This window comes from Parasteatoda tepidariorum, chromosome 7 (assembly GCF_043381705.1).
Source record: "Parasteatoda tepidariorum isolate YZ-2023 chromosome 7, CAS_Ptep_4.0, whole genome shotgun sequence".
In the NCBI taxonomy this organism is placed as follows: domain Eukaryota; kingdom Metazoa; phylum Arthropoda; class Arachnida; order Araneae; family Theridiidae; genus Parasteatoda; species Parasteatoda tepidariorum.
In genome coordinates this window covers 20426533-20444243 of record NC_092210.1, presented here as the reverse complement: position 1 = coordinate 20444243, position 17711 = coordinate 20426533, and the positions used below count along the sequence as shown (strand labels likewise).

The window sequence follows — 17711 nt, the reverse complement described above, 5'->3', positions numbered from 1 at the left end:
GATTTTAAGGAAAGAATCAATACTATAACTACTCAATTGTTTTTTTGAAAATTTAAAGGTTGTTGACATTCACGTTAGAAACAGGGAAACTCCAAAATTGTTCTTTTGATAAAAAAAAACCTTATAACTACGACTAAAATTTAGTACAGCATGTAGGAAAGTCTTTGTGGATAGCAACTTATTACCAAATAATGTCTCGGTGTGCTTTAAATGATCAAAGTTAAAGAGATATTTCATTTTATAACAGACATTGAGCAGCCGATACAATTTTGAGTTCCTTCTCGAATTCATTCTCGGAACTAACTCGCATTCACGCTGCATGGAGTGAAAAACCTCGAAAAACCAACGCTTAGCCCGGCTGTAAGAGGATTTAAAACCATGATCCATATATCACTGAAGATAATTCATGTCAGCATCTTGGTCACCGCAAGCTGGAAGCAGAATTCCTTACAACCGCCACCGCTGGGATTTGAGCCTAGGTCACCTAATTTGAGAGATGAATGCTCTTTCACCTGAGCCACCAGCCCCCAGCCCTTCATATTTTATTTAATAACCGTCATTGAGTCCAATTTTGAGTTTACGACTATTAATGTTCAATTCCATAGCCTATCATATTTGAATTCAGTGCTGAAAGCAAGGGAACTTCTGGATCAATTATTGGGAGAAATTTGCCTTCGTGGAGGACATTTTGATAGAACTAGCCCGTATTTGAGTTACATGGAGACGAAAACCACGAAAACCACCCACGGTTAGAATGACGGCAAGGGGACTCAATCCCAGGATTCGTCTACTACTGAGGATAACTTACGGTGGTCGGTGCAAGCCGGATGCAGAATTCGTAAAGCTGGGATCCCATGATCCGTCTACCACTGAAGATACATCGTTTTGATTCGAATCCGTTTCCCCTCATTGGAAGGAGAACGCTCTATATCTTGAGCCATCACAGCTCTCACCCCTCATATTCGTGATTAAGGGCACTCAAACACGCAACTACCTGAGTCCTATACAGTTGGCTGAGTTCACACTACTTCGCCCCGTTCCACAGCTCACCATAATCCAACAAATAAATCATCTATATCAAGTATAGGTCAAACCCAAAAGCTATAAGTTTAGTGCAAAATAATAATAAAAAAAAAGCAGGAAACAAAAGCACCTGAAATCGTTTAATTTAAATTTTTTTTTTAAATTAAATTAAGAAAGATCACCATCAACGCTTATTTATTTTAAAAATATTTTTCAATTTTACCACAAAATGAGTGAAAAAAGTGGGTTTTTATTACATATTTAAGACGAACTGAGAAACTATTAGCGGAAAAATTTGATTTTACTAAAAGTTTTACTTGATCCCATGAAAGTATTAGCATTATTATAATATCTCTATAATTAAATATACATGTTTCTGCTCGTTTATGTACGATTGCAAATAAAAGGATTTTATTTTAAATTACATTTTACAACCTAACATTCGAAGAAAAATATGCTTGAAATAAATTTGAAATTTTGTAACATCCTTATAAGAAAAAGAGCTAAATATCAATATCTCTCTTTCACCCATCCACTTGTATGTAAAAGTCTTATGGTGAGATTCTTAAGTGAATATTCATGAAGTAGAAAACCATTAAATTATTCAATTTATTTCTTTTATTTATTAAGCAACTTTATTAAAATTAAATAAGGTTTTGGAATATATGAAAAGATAATTTATTAGCAAATTCATAAGTAAATATTTTAATGTTATATGTTACTTGAAAATAAAAAACACTCTTTTTTTTTCTCAATAGAATCTTGTGTAGGAGTTTGAAGCCAAAAATGCTTAAGTTTTGCAATAAATTATATTTTAGTAGCATAAATAAAATATCAATTTTTAAGTTCTTATATATCCTATTATTTTTAAAATGAAAACATGTCTGATCATTTTACTAACATAGTTCACTAGATTTAAACAAAAAACAGTTGATATGGGTGAATATATCCTCAATAGAAATAATATATTCTTTTTTTTAAAACAAATATTGTCTTCTTTTTTATCCCGTGTATAGCATAAATATATTATTTAATAAAATTTGAGTTAAAACTTAAGCATTCATCCAAATAATTTCATTAAGATTTATTTCACATTTTCTTTTATATAAGTTCCTTAAAATAGTTTTTTTTTTGTTTAGTTTTTCTTAAAAGTCAACTTTGAAATTGTGCAAGTGGCTTACTCCTTATGAACTCTTGACATTTAGCCGCTGCTCTTCAAATGAAAGCTTATCTGTGCTTAACGCATGCGCTGTAATGACGAATACGGGGAGAGGTGGAGCTAGTCTTTTTGACTCAAAAAGTAGCGCGCTTTAAAGTTTTACAGATCTTAAAAAAGATGAATTGCATCATAAATTTAAAAATACCATCTGAATGATGAAACAGAAAATAAAAATAATAAGAGCATAAATTTTTTATATTTTGATACAAAATTTTGAGTTAGTTATTCATCTTTTTTAACTATGTTTCGAGTAAGTGATTTTAATAGTTAGTATAGTTAACTGATTCTATATTCTTTTTACTTTAGCTGTAAATATTGATTAAATGTCTTGCTTATTTATAAATGGTACACGAAATACAATGCGTCTAATACAGATTAAAGAATTATGTATCAAAAGTTTGAATTCGTCAGTTTTAAGCATTTTTTAGGATATTTAGTTTCATCTGCTTGTTATAATTTTAAAATTTATTTGTTGAATGAAAAATAGCAAATCTTTTTAGAATACTTTATTGCTTCATATAAATACACTTTATAAATTATGTTTGAATATTAAATTTAGAAGTTAGCAAAGACTTAATATGTATGAACAATAGATGTCGACGAACTAAAAATTTATTTTTGTTTGATTCTCATAAAATCAATATTACAAATTGGTATGGATGATTAATCGATTTTATGAGTTCTTCAGTTTAAGAATAATTTTTAAATTTAAAGTTTTGAAATCATTATTGTTTAATAAACTAAAGCAACCTTATCGATAGTACTTAATTGTTAATTTGAAAGATAATTTAACATTGTTAAAGCCTGCAAATACATAATTGGTCTACATTTCGATCTTCTTTAATAGCAGCATAACAAAATAAATTATGCAATTTTGCCATTATTTGTCTTCAGATTTAAGAAATTAAAAAATTTTTTACAGGTAAGAAAAGCATCCTCCTTATTTACTCTGTTAAAAATTCCTCTGAAGAAATGGTTAAATAGCAATTTATTTAATTGACACTTTACCATATTCAAAATAACAATCAAATAACCATAAATAGAATAATATTCAAGCAGCTAACTGTGAGAAAAACCGTTAATTAACTGCCTTCATCTAAATATGGTTAAGCAGCCAAAATTTTATCACACCAACTAGGCCCCCCTAATAAAGCCCCTTATGAAGCTAATGAACCTAATGAAGCCCCTTGCAGATTGGTATTTTAGACGAAAGGATTAATTTGTCAATTTCCTGACTGACATAACGGGGGATAGAATCCCAGCGCTGACACCACACTATTTCTTCCATTCCCTTCAACACATGAATAGTTTTCAGTTTTCAGCAATCATTAGTTTGTGACCCTGGGCTATAAGAATGCGATACTCTCATTTACGCATAGCTATAGCTGCACCATAAAGCTGCTGAACTATTTAAAATGCAAAGCTAAATTTCTTTTTTACAGTTTTGAAACCATGCTAGATGTAAATGGTTTCGATACCGTAAAAGTAAAAAAAAGTTCTTTACCTTAAACCTAACGGTTAATTGACTGGACAGACTGCTGCCATTGAAAATGCGTAGGTGCATACATAATATGCGCACATGCAAGCATCAAATTACATTTTCGCAAATCACCTTTTTTCATGGTCGCTGACAATAATAATTAAAAATATTTCACTAATAACTAAAAATATGAAATAACAATAATAGATTTATATTGTAAGCATGTAATTAAATAAATTTATGTATTTAATAGACATATTAACAGCAGAATATCGATTCATTGGTTATCAGGGGACCATTTAATGAGAACGGAAATTATGAGTAAATAAAGAATTAAGGGTTGAAATAAAACATCAAATTGTGGCTTAAAATGCTTGTTAAGAGATAAAAAAAAGTCAGGGAAATAATCAAATTTATAATAAGCCTGAAAACCCTGGTCAGGGGATAGAGCGTTCACCTTCCAATGAGGCGAACCGGGTTCGAATTCCAGCGATGGCTGGTAGATACGAATTCCGCCCCCGTCTCGCACCGACCACAGTGCTAACGTAAGGCATCCACGTAAGGTGGTACGTAAGGTATGAAGTAAGGTGGATTATGAGTTGGAGTTCTCTTGCCGCCAGGTTTACCGTCGGAGCTTTTCGTGGTTTTCCTCTCCATGTAACGCTAATGCGGGTTAGTTCCATCAAAAAGTCAACCACGAAGGCGAATTTTTCCCAATACTTGATCCAGGAGTTCTCTTATTTTCTGGATTGGATTTAAAATTACAAGGCTACGGGTTTGAACATTAGTAGCTGTAAACACAACATTGCGTTGGCTGTTCAACGACTGTTATAAGAAAAAAATAAGTATAAAAGACGTTAATTTACAAATTATGTATTTATTGCTAAAATATTTACGATACAAAAGAAAGAAAGAAATTTATTTATGTAAAACACATGGAAACTTTGCTTGAAGCACACTTTTTCTTTTAAGTGCATTTTGACATTTGTAGAAAATTTCTGTTCATTTTTTTTTTTTAAGTTCCCGAGAATAAAGGAAGTTTCTCATTGATTCAAAGACTTCGAGGCCTTCGAAATGTCGGTACTTTAGGTAGTTCCATCTCGTCATCTTCATCGGTTTCACTTGCATCACTTAGCACTTCTTGAACTTCAGCAATCATTTCTGATACCGAAAATACTACAAGTGTCAATATTTTCATGAATTGATACATAAAAATCAAAAGTAAAGCTAGAGGCGTTTATCTTAAATAAAAACAACTCATTATTTTCATAATTAGCATCAGGAACTACTATTTTCTACTCAAAATAGCTTTTTGTTATATCGGTAGAATTTCTAAACGACACATAACTAGTTCACAAAATGATCTAAATGGGTATTATTAACATTTTAAGAACAACATTTCTGATGAGGCCGTTAAAACAAGATGATACCTACTGGAAAACGCGGGATCATATTTTGGTTTGAAGATTTATATAAATGTGTAGGATGCTTCTTAAAATCAGTACCCCGTACTCAAATTTTAGTAACAGTTGAAACTACAATTGGGTGATTTTGAGCCGTGGTGGCTTAAGTTACAGAGTTCTCGTCTCCTAATGAGGTAGTGCTAGTTCGAATCCCAGCAATGACTGGTAAAAAGAATTCCGCACCACTCGCACCGACCACAACGCTGACGTAAAATGTCATCAGTGGTAGACAAATGACAGGTCAGAGTCCCCTTGCCATCAGGCTAACTGTGGGAGGTTTTGGTGGCTTTCTTCATCATGCAACGCAAAAGCGTGCGAGTTCCATCGAAATGTCCTCCACAAAGGCAAATTTCTTCCTATATTTGATCCAGAAGTTTCCTTGCCTTCTGGATTGGGTTTAAAATTACAAGTCTACGGAGTTGAGCATTGGCAGTCGTAAACTCTAAGTTGGGTCGGCTGTGCAACGACGGAGACGAAAGAATAAATAAATTGGTTTATTTTTGGGCTAACCAATTAAATAAATGAAACACAAAGACCATTATGTTATAAAAATAGGTTGATTTTGGGCCTCGGTGCTTCAGAGAATAGAGCGTTCACTTCCAATAGGATGACCCGATTTCGAATCCCAGAGGTGGCTGATTAATACGAATTATGTTCTCAGCTCGCGAAGACCACGGTGCTGACTTAAAATATACTCAGTAGTAGACTGGTCATGGGCTAGAATTCCATTACCGTCGGGCTGATCATAGGAAGTTTTTCGGTGTTTTCCTCTCCATGTAATGCAAATGCGTGTAAGTTACATCAAAAATTCTCCATAAAGGTGAGTTTGCTTCAATGCTTAATCCAAGAGTTCTCTTGTCTTTCAAACTGGGTTCAAGACTACGAAGTTGAACCTTGAAAAGCCGTAAACTTGAAATCAGGTAAGTTTGTTCAACACCGGTTATAAAAAAAAAACGTGTAAATATTTTTGCAAACTGATACATGAACATTAAACGTAATAGTTGGTTTATTTACCCCAAACTTAAACTTCCTCATATTCTTCATCAATAGCCTCAGAAGTTATCGTTTTCTACTAATAATAGCAAAATTTCTAAATGATAAATGCTGGAATAATTAACTAACAAAAACGCAACAATTTGAAGCTAGATAATAACTGAGTTATGTGCTATCTATATGAGCAAAAATAAGTTCCCCCGCATGCAACTATAGACATTTTAATAACGTAGTATAAAAAAACTGTTGTATTCATAAATAGAGTTTGGTTTTATTCTAATAATGTGAATTTATAAATAAATAATAAATTGTCAGCTGTAAGTCAGAATTATTGAAGGAATATAGAAAAGACATATTTTAAAATTAGAAAAATGAAATTGAATTTGAAATAATATATATTTTTCAATAAAATAAAATGTTGGAATGCATTAAATTTTAAAAATATTCCCCTGAACAGAAATTATTTAATGAAAGAAACCAAAAAAAGAGACATTTGTTTAGGATTCATATCGCAATGTATGTAAAACTATACAGATATCATATTTATTGAAAGAAACCGAAACTGTGAAAAAAAATTTACCTAAAAAAACTGTTCCCAAAATTAACCTAATTTTATTATATATCCTAATATATGTCGTGTGAGTAATTAATCCAAATGGCTTAACTTAGATATGATAAAAGTAGCCCCAAAACATTGAATCAACATTCTGCCACCTGAGAGACATTTGTTTAAGATTCATATCGCAATATATGTAAAACTATACAGATATAATATTTATTAAAAGAAACCGAAACTGTGAAAAAAGTTTAATTAAAAAAATATTCCAAAAATTAACCTAATTTTATTATATTGCCTAATATATGTCGTGTGAGTAATTAATCCAAATGGCTTAACTTTGATATGATAAAAGTAGCCCCAAAACATTGCATCAACATTCTGCCACCTGAGAGACATTTGTTTAAGATTCATATCGTAATATATGTAAAACTATACAGATATCATATTTATTGAGAGAAACCGAAAGTATGAAAAAAAATTTAATTAAAAAAATTATTCCCAAAATTAACCTAATTTAATTACATATCTTAATAAATGTCGTGTGTGTAATTAATCCAAATAGCTTAACTTTGACATGATAAAAGTAGCCCTGAAACATTGCATCAACACTCTACGACCGTAGATACACTTGTTTAAGATTCTTGTCGAAATGTATGAAAAAATGTAACGCAGTGTATGCATTGTATTTAAAAAATGTGGTGGAAACTACCAGGATATGGTAAAATCTGCAATGTTTCTTTCTCTATAGGAACATCAAAGAGCTCTGTAATTTTTACCTATGCTTTGGTAACGATTTCACCAAATTTAAGCAAAAAATATGGTTTTTTATGTTTGATAATTTTTTGCTTATGTGGTAAAATTTAGTTATTTTATCATAATACCTTACAGCATGGTATAAAAACCATTTAATCGGTTGAATTGACTTTTGAAATTCGTTTTTTTATTTAATGTGTGGTAAGAACTATAATTTCTAAAACTAGAATTTCCGGTAAACTGTTACCACATGTAGGGAAAATTAATATCTATCGTATATTTTTGTTTTATTAACGTAAATTTTTTTTCATCAGAAATGTCATCGTCATGCATAACTGTAATTTATATTTTTTTTCTCTGAGCAGTTAATTAAAATTAATTCTTATTGTTATTTAAAAACTATTAATTAAGAAACTTAGCAATTTTGCTCGTGCTTAAAATATTTATGTTTCCTTAAAATGACCAGTTTAAATTATTGTTTCATATAATAGGGATTAAACCTTTGCATTGTATTTTCAAAGCTTGCATCCAAAATTAACGTTATGATCGTCAAGTATTTTTGAGACTTTACTCAGTTTTTAAAGAAAGGTATACCTGCTTAAACTTGATCTATTAAAAATAGAAAGCTCAAGTCTAGATTTCAAGTTTTAAAAAAATATTTTTTAGAATGGCGTACAAAGAAATTAAGTATTGTCAAACTGGGTCTGTAATACCACTAAAAATCTGGGTAATGGATTTGGTAAAATTCACAATTAAATACTGCTTTATAGTCTGTGAAAAAATTTTGCAAATGTGGTAAAATGTGATACTTTTTCGTGATACTTTAGAGCATGGTATAAAATCCTTTTTTTAATTCACTTTCCAGTTTTGAATTTTTTACCAATTGTTTGATAACAGAAACTATAATTTTGAAAACAAAAGTGTCCGGTAAAAGGCTGCCATATGAACGGAACTCAGAACAGTAATTTTTCCAGATTACTTTTCCTCTTTGAAGTTAATTAAAAAAAAGGCAAAACAAAACTGGCTTTTAAAATCAATAAACATATTTATTTACGGCAATGTATCCTGTATTATTATGCAAATTATTAAACAATGAACATAAATATTCAAAAGTAGGAATTAAAATGCACATTAAAAATTAACTTTTTTACCACTAAACCTCATTTTTTTAATTTGTCGATTCAAGCGTGTTTTTACGGAACTGCATGAAGAAAGTTTAAGAGAAATTTAGCGTAAAAAAAGTTTTCCAGTTGTCTACGTGATAAATTATTTAGATACTTTTTTTTATTATACATTGGTTTTAGATTAACAGACCCTATTTAAAATTATTAATATTCTAAATACATATTTTTCAGCACTTAAACAATAATGAAAACATTTTTAGTATCCAAGTAATTCCACTTTGCTGCGTAAAATAGAAAAAAATCAATATATCTAGAGACCTTTAATTAAAGTTCAGATTTCTAATATATTTCTGAAAATTCCATTCTTCAAGCTTTCAATTTTAAATTAGTCAAGCAGAAATTCTTAACTTTAAAGAAACTTTTACAGTCGACTGTGAAATGAAATTGAACGAAAATTGGAAAACTTCAATTATTTCCTTTATTCTTCAAATAAGAAACCGAAAATCCATTTAAAATTATTTAGAGCATTATGCCTTTTGAAATTGGCTTATTACTGATCCTTCAATTTGTATTTTTTCTTACTTCATTTTCTTTTATCCTTTTTAATGAACTCGTTTTTGTGATTGAAGCTTTTCTAAAAGTTATAAAAAAAGGAAAATAATTGCCTTGTTTCCGTATATGACTAGACAAAAGACAAAATAACTCAATTTTCACGACCTCTTAAATTTTAAGTTCGCTTAATACGGAATTTTTTTATTTGAACATAAGTACTAGAGAATTATCTGAAGATTATTATGAAGGGTGAAGTTTGAAAAGATTTCTCACTGAAGCACCTCTTTTAAAAATATATTATAAATAAGTGAGAATTTTATTTTCAAATAATTTGAATTCTTGATGAACTTTTTTAGTTAATAAATATAATTTGATACTTGTAAGAAATTTACTTTGGTTACGGATGGGTAATCATTTGGTTTCATTAAAAATTTCTTGATTGTAAACGTGGAAACTTGAATATAATTTTTATTTAATTTTTTGCAAAATATATGATAAAGTATGTGATTTTAATAGATTTTTCTTTTTAATCATCTTTTTTTTAATTTCAAGATTTGTTTTGTTGTTATTGTTTCTAATCACATTAGGATTTATAATATTTACTTACTACAGCTCAAAAGAAATTCTGGTAAAATTACAATACTGTACGGTAGGGCCGGGATAGCCTGGTTGGTAGGACGCTGGGTTCATGTCCAAGAGGTTAAGGGTTCGATCCCCTCCGGCCGAAGACTCCCCGTGTATAGTAAATGGTGACTGATGCATGTTAAGTCTGTCGAGTCACAAAGTCTTCCATGTTCCCATAACAAATCATACCTCTAGGGGTACTGATCCAGGAGTTCCCTTGTCTTCTGGATTGCGTCAAAAATTACAATTGAACATTAGTAGTCGTAAGCCCAACATTGGGTCGACTGTTCAACGACGGATATAAAATACATAAAATACTGCCCGGAATTAGTATTTTTTTATATAAAAAAATATACTTTCTGTAATAAAAACCAAAATGTATATATTTAAACCATTCATTTGGAAATTTTTCCGCTCACATGGTAACGGTTACGATAAATCCTGATTTTTTAAAACTATAGTTCTTATTACCACACAGTTAACAACAAAAAATAAAAAAAAATACCGTAATTCTGGTTAAAGAAATCGAAATTAAACCATTGATTTAGTAATTTTCTCGTTTATTTAGCAATATTTCTGTTCAAAATTATAGATTCTTATTACAGCTTATTTAATAAAAAATACAAAACTGAAAAGTAAATTTTACGGAAAATTTGTTTTTTTGCCAAGCTCTAAGATGCGTGAGAAAAATACCAAATTTTATCACATTTAATAAATTTTACCACTTATTATAAAACCGTATTTTACTGTTAATTTTACCATAATCATTATCAAAGTACCTCAATAAAAAATACTGAACTTTTTGTTTGCCCCAGAGAATTAGAAACATGGTAAGTTATACCATATTCTGGTACTCCTTATCATACTTTTTTTCTCAGCATGCAAAACCAATGCATTTTGAAACATTAGAAACATAAAAACACGAAGGTGAAAAGTATGTTTGTAATAAAAATAGCTTTATTTTCTTCAAAACAGAAATAAAGGGACATGTTTTGTGAATGCGAAATAAGACATTTTTTGTTAATACGGCCCATGGTGGATAAAAGTTAGCGTATGAAAAACAAAAAACAAAAAACCTTTCACAGGACATCCTGACGAAGAGTGCCGCGCTTTGTTCGCTAGAAACATGGTAACATCACTTTCAATTCGATTGTGAAACACAATTTTTTTTTATTTCAAATACTATTTGTAGTTTTTATTATTTGTTTTATATCAATTTAGAGTACCGAAAGCAGGTCGAAATATCAACAAACATATACACATATTTATCTTTCTTCTAAAACCTGACATTATCTATTTTCCATTTCGTCATTTAGAAGTCTTTCTTATTACTTTAAAGTTTATGTAACCGCATAATTATTACACTTTGAAAAAAAAAGTATAGTCAAAACTACCAGAATAGTGTGTCATTTTCGTGTTTCTGGCTCTATGGGAACACCACACAGCTTGGTACTTTTTTACCGAAACACATTGGTGAAGATTTTGGCAATGATAGCAATCAATATGGTTTCATAATATGTGATAAAATTTAGTAAATGTTGATAATAATTTAGTTTTCAAATGCTAGGAAATATGTTATGCATATTTCAGCATAACACTGGCATATGATTTCCCCTTACTCAGTGTTTGGCCAGCACACTAAAGAAGGGAAAATCACACGTCTGATGAATTCCCACATGTTATTATGTTAAAGGATACATGTGAAATCGCCTCCCATATGCACCTTTTTACTGTGAAACGTATCTTGAGGTGGCATAAAATGCTACTAATATCTTATTTTGAGGTTCAGGAATTAAAACATTAAAAGAAACATATTTGTAAAAAAAGTATTTTTTTATAATTTCTTTCGTAATTTAAAATATCACCTGATTGATTAGCATATTTAAAGCTTACCTCTCTACACTTCATAAACTTGTATGTTTATTCGTGAAAACCTATCATTAGATCAAAAAACATTTAGCTGTTTCATTTTATTTTGCTCTCAATACATACAAGGATTTAACTATTTCGTTTCTTGTCCTATCATCAATTATTGTTAAAATATTTAGGGTAGTTGAAATGTTCCTTGTAGACTGAAATTCATACACCTTGAGTATATACCTTGAGAGGTTAATATTATAGGGCTGTATTTGAAGTCAACTTCAAATAAATCTCAAACCAACCTCAAAGAAACCTCAAAAACACCATAAATTTCTATAAGGGAGAATAGTGAGAAAATGATTTTGGCCATTGTATAAAGATAGTCGTTTTATAACATTTTATTTGAGTTCAAGGGTGGCTATACCGCGAAAATGAATTTAATGGATATTTTTATAGAAAAGTGGATTGAATGAAATCTAAATTTGGATTCTAAATTATAGGAATGTACTAGGTGGTCATAAAATAAACTTGGCTTAGTTATAGACTTCTGGTCACCAGTCCATTCAGCTGATCGAGATGGGATTTCAAATCAAGTTATTCAATGCTATGAGTTAAAGATTCTGAGAATGGTAGACAATAGTTATAGTTATTAGGTTCAGAAACTCGACATTTTCGAACGGCAACACCCATTTCTTTCGTCGCAAAATTTTACATATTTTACATATTTTACACATTCTTCACTTCGAATCGTGCATAGGACATCTCGCAAATTGCTCCTCGCACGCAAGAATCCTAATCAGCGTTAGAATCGTGCGCATATCACAAAAACGGACGCTCTATGCATGAAACACAAAAAGCAGCTCTGCGCATGATCAAAAACATTCGATTGAAGCACACGGACCACGTTTCGACTAAAGTCCCAAAATGACGTTCGTCAAATATTCAATGTTGAAAACTTATAAAAAATGGGGAGAATATATTGGTTCTTCTGTAGAGAGCCGATCGGCACATGCCGATGAAATTACTCTGTAAAAGAAAATTCATCGTTATGTAGTTAAAATCTTTTATCAAAATTGGATGATTAGTAGTTAGGCCTTTTATGTATCCCACCAAATTCATCATCAAATATGTGGACCATGTTCACCACAAACTCTGTGTGATATCATAAATAAATTCGAAGTCACTGACTGCGCATGCAATAAATAACAATCTGGCCGTGCGCAGAGTTGTTTTTGTGTGTCGTGCAATAGCAAACATTTTGCGACGAAACAAATGGGTGTCGCCATTCTAAAATTTTGAATTTTTATACCTACCACCGTAACCGTCTCCGCTGCCCTACTCATAATCTCGAGCTCGTACCTCTGAATATCTATATCTGAAACCTTATCTCGATTGATTGAACGATTCAGCAGTTAGATGTCCATAAATAGGTCGATTTTCTTTTATGACTACCATGCATGCCTATTGCCGTAGCAACTATATTTATACGTCTATTTTGTCCCTGTATATGTGCTTATATAAGGCTACCTTAGCATGGCCACTACTATCTGCTAAACTAAAGAACTCTCATAACCTGTTGTTTAAAACATAATTACTGACTATGTTACAACAGTTACAACTTAAACTGTTTCAAGTTGCAGTAGGGTAGTTACCATTTCAAAAATATTTTAAGTGGGGTCAACATTTAGGGCAGGTTAACGCACACAACATCCTCTTTTTGAAATGTGATTTTTTGTCTACAGCAGCGGACAAACTTTAGACTCCATGGCGGAAGAAGTTCTTTGGTTAAACAGACAGTAAAAAGTTTGAAGTTCCACTCACCCTTTGGCAGTCAGCAAGTTGAAGTTCACTGCTTTTACTTGTTTCAGGGCTGTCGTACACTGCAGGACGGGAGAGACGGCGGTTGATTGCAGCTCTTATGCCTCCGCTGAAGCTGGCCTGCTCGCCACGCCTCTTGGAAATTTCGGCACCGCAACTCATGCGGCACCAATTAGTAATTTTAACGTCCACCTATCTGCTCACTGCTTGCCTATATCATTGCAAGGTCACATATAAAATGTGAAGTCATAAGTTTGTTGACTACCTGAACAATGATAGACACATCATTTTAATGGCAAAAGTTTTAGAAACTTCTGGTAAAGAAGTTTTGCATTGCTGAAAGTAAATCAATTGTTTTGCCATCCTTATATTGATGATGTCGGCAACGATCTGACACATTATTTGTTTAATTTAATTAAGAATACTACCGGAATCACACTCATGTTCTACGTATATCCCAGTTTAGACTTTAGTAGATCACATTCAACATATATTGCTGTATTCTGTTAAAATATATAACACGAGGATGCTTGTCTAGGTATTGTGTCACGTGGTATTATTTAGCCACGTTGCTGATCATGCATCTTTTGTAAACATTAGATTCAAATATTTTCCAAAAATAAATCAAGTTATGGCAGACTTTTATTCTTGAAATAAATTTAAAATAATAATTAACTTTGTCGTGATATATAATTAACTTTGAATGTCTCCTATAAAATTCATTGCACCAACATAATTTTCTAGAAAATAAACTCAACGAATCTAATCAATAAAAATGAAAACTTGTTTCACCTTCACAACATAAGCACATACATATGTTCAACGAAATGGGTTCTCAACTGTAGCTTTAAGCAATAATATAGATACAAGTCATGTTGTCATAGGGTGAGAATGCATAAATATTTGCTCCGAAAGAATTTTCTCTTTCTAAGTATTTCCACTTTGAATATAGAGGTACAATATCACGTTAATTTTGATAAAATGCTTACAAATTTTTATAAAATCAAGTCAAATTCTACTTCATAATACATTTCCTTTTATTTCAGAGTATAAAAGAATGACTCATTTAAGCAGTTTTTATGTAATTACTCATATCTGCCGTTTTCAATATACATATTTCAGCTTTAAATACGTAACAATTTTGTACAGTCATATTATGAAACTCTTAGCTAACACTGTTTGAGCAATTTCTATATGTATACATATACATGTATTTTATAGTATACCCAAATTCAATTCCAAATAAACAAACTGAAACAAATATGCTTCTTCAAAATACATTGAAGTTTCAAATTTTGCTAAATTTGAGCAATAATTGTCTAAAAGTATTTATAAAAGCTAAATAAAAGGTCCCTCAATAAAGAAATACATGATAAAATAACTCAATATAAGTTGATTTGGACGGAAAATGCGTTTTATAATCGATTTTATATTTTTAAACTTAAAATAATCCTGTTGAACATGTATTTAAGACTTTGAAACAGCAACTTTTTGAACATTTATATTTTGAACGTATTACAAATGTAAGGAGCTTCTCTTTCATTATTTTTACAAAACTGTCTTTAATGTCTATAAAAGACAAAATATTCATTCATTAAACTCTTTTTTGAGTGAAATAATCAATCCTCATACAGAATGCATTTCAAATTTATTTATTTTCAATACGCAATTTGAAAGACTGAAATGTTAAAGCAAAAGCTTAACGCATTTTAGACAATGCCTTTTTAATGAGCACTTTGTTTTGATTATTTTGTTCAAAAAACCCATATCTTTTGAACTATTTGTGTGCGTTTTATTTAAATCGTAGTTTAAACATTCAAGTTGAAACACGCAATTTGATGCATCTTATGTTTTAAACGAAGATATGTGCAATTTCAATGCAGTGTTAGCACTTAGAAAAATTAAGGGTTTTTCAATATCCTCAAAGCATTCTTTTTAACTTGCACTAACGTGTTCCATATATTCAGTAGTTAAGGACTGCTATACAAAGGATTGACACAGTTAATTGGTGGATAAAATCTGAAAAGAAAAACAAAAAGGCATTACATTTCAGACAAATTAAGGCATATTTTATCACAAAATATGTTTAATATAAGCATATTTGACGATACGTTGAGATATTTACACTTATAATAAAAAATATTGTAAAATATATTAAATATAAAGAAAAATACTTTATAATGGAAACTACTTTTCAAGAAGAATAACAGGAAAACAGCGTAATTGAGTTACAAAAATAAATAATTGCAATTTAAACATCGAAAAACATCGGAATAAATAACAAAACATAGAAATATCGAGATATATCGAAATTAATAATTATGAAGAAAACATCGAAACTAATAATTATACATGGAGAATAAAATTCTGACAAAATTACCAGACTATATAGTAATGATATTTCCAGTAAAGAAAACCATAATTCTGGTAATAAAAACCAAAATATACGGTATTTGAACCAATCACAAAGTAAGTTTTCCGTAACGGCTAACTGGAAATTTCAAACTTTTAGCTCATATTACGACACATTTAGTCAAAATTATAAAACTTAAAAGTACATTTTACCTTATATATGGTTTTGATGCCACAATTGGTACTACATATTTATTTCCTACCTTTTAAAATATCTTTAATTACTTAAACTTATTTTATTAATCGAATTATGTTTAAATTAAATCAATAAGTTAATATTTTAAAGCGAACATAAAATATTTTATTCTTTTCTTATCGATCAATGTAACGGCTGACTTTTTATTTCAATTCTAATGCAGACTCATTAATTCATTAATCGGAATTAAAAGTCTATTTATAACTCTTTATTATTAATTTTTTACCTTAAATATGTTTCAATTACAGGGTTATTTTAATTCCCACAGTTTTGTTAGCGGCTCGTGATCGCCAAAGTATTTTCAAAAATAATATTGATCATGCGGGGTTGGCTTTGGTTTGACTATGTTATAGTTTGATAATTCGCCAATTTTGGATCTCCTATCCATGTTTCCATGGAGCAAATGTATTTACTTTCAATTTCAAATCGACTGGGAGTGCCTTTGCGCACCTCCCCAGTCTCAACCGTTAAAATATCATTCATGCTGTAAAAACTCTCGATGTGGGAGAGAGATAAATTTCATCCCTTTAAGGGATTTCTCTTCTTTAATAAGAGTACATGTTTTTGAATTGTGGCCATTTTTCAACAATTAATAAATAAATTTTGTTCGAACGATTTCTATTATTTTTCATATTTAAGATGTGTTGGTAACGGTCAAAAATCCATGAGGAGTTTCATACTACCTCTATATGCTAATAATGGCGATCACCGACGCCATAGTGGCTTTTATGCTGTCTTTTACCATGGTAAAAAAATACAAATAAATTACCAAATAATTACCAATATCATGATAAAATTACCATATCTTTCCGCATTTACTACTAAAGAGCATGGTTATAAAATTAAATTTAATTATTAATTTTACCTAAAGACATTACTAAAGAACTTTGGAAAAGATTACCAAGCTTTTTGTTGTTCCTAAAAAGTTGAAAACAGGGCAAATTTTACCATATTCTGAGAGTTTTGACTATACTTTTTTCTCTGAGTGTGATGATAACCATGATTATAAAATAATACATACAAAAAGTCCATCATTCGGAAATGATACTAAATAAGACGCAGATTGCGTCTAGTTAGTAAGTTATACAAATAAAGGTAAATATATAAATCATCAGCCTGTTTTAGTTTTTGGCAAAAAGATGCTTATAATAAACATTACATATTTATCAATATAATTAAAAGTTTGTAAAATGAACTTATTATTAAGGGATTTAATAATAAGGCAACTGTCGTAATAGCAAATAATTAAAAAGTTTATATTAAAATTTAGGATTAATAACGTTGAAAAAATAATTGCACTTAGTGAAAACTAAAACATACAAATATTAAACAATACGTTAATTCTAAAATTAAAATTATATAAGAATAAGAGTCTTCGCCACCTGCTCGCTGGCGCTCGCCAACCCCCGGAACTGCTTTCGCAGTTCATTTCGGATTGCTTCGCGATCCGATGCTCGCTTTGCTCGCTCATTGGATACGTTCTTAACGTCTAGCTTTTGTATACTTTTTTGAACACTGAAGTTCCGAAAACTTTTCACTGTAGAAAATTCTAAACCTGTGCATTTCAATATTAATTTGAAATTGCAAACAGTTCACATATTTTTCTTAATCACACTATTCTAAATTTCAGTTGTT

At 30.4% G+C, this 17711-nt stretch overlaps 1 protein-coding gene across 1 annotated transcript in view; it reads right to left on the bottom strand.

The window, feature by feature from the left end:
• Nucleotides 1–17711, bottom strand: part of LOC107442013 (regulator of G-protein signaling 7-binding protein A-like) — a 163939-nt gene that overhangs the window by 52689 nt on the left and 93539 nt on the right. Inside the window, exon 2 of the mRNA XM_071183148.1 lies at nt 13472–15487. Within this exon, the coding sequence (XP_071039249.1) occupies nt 13472–13630 (159 nt within the window). The 5' untranslated portion in view covers nt 13631–15487. The remainder of the gene's footprint in view (nt 1–13471; nt 15488–17711) is intronic.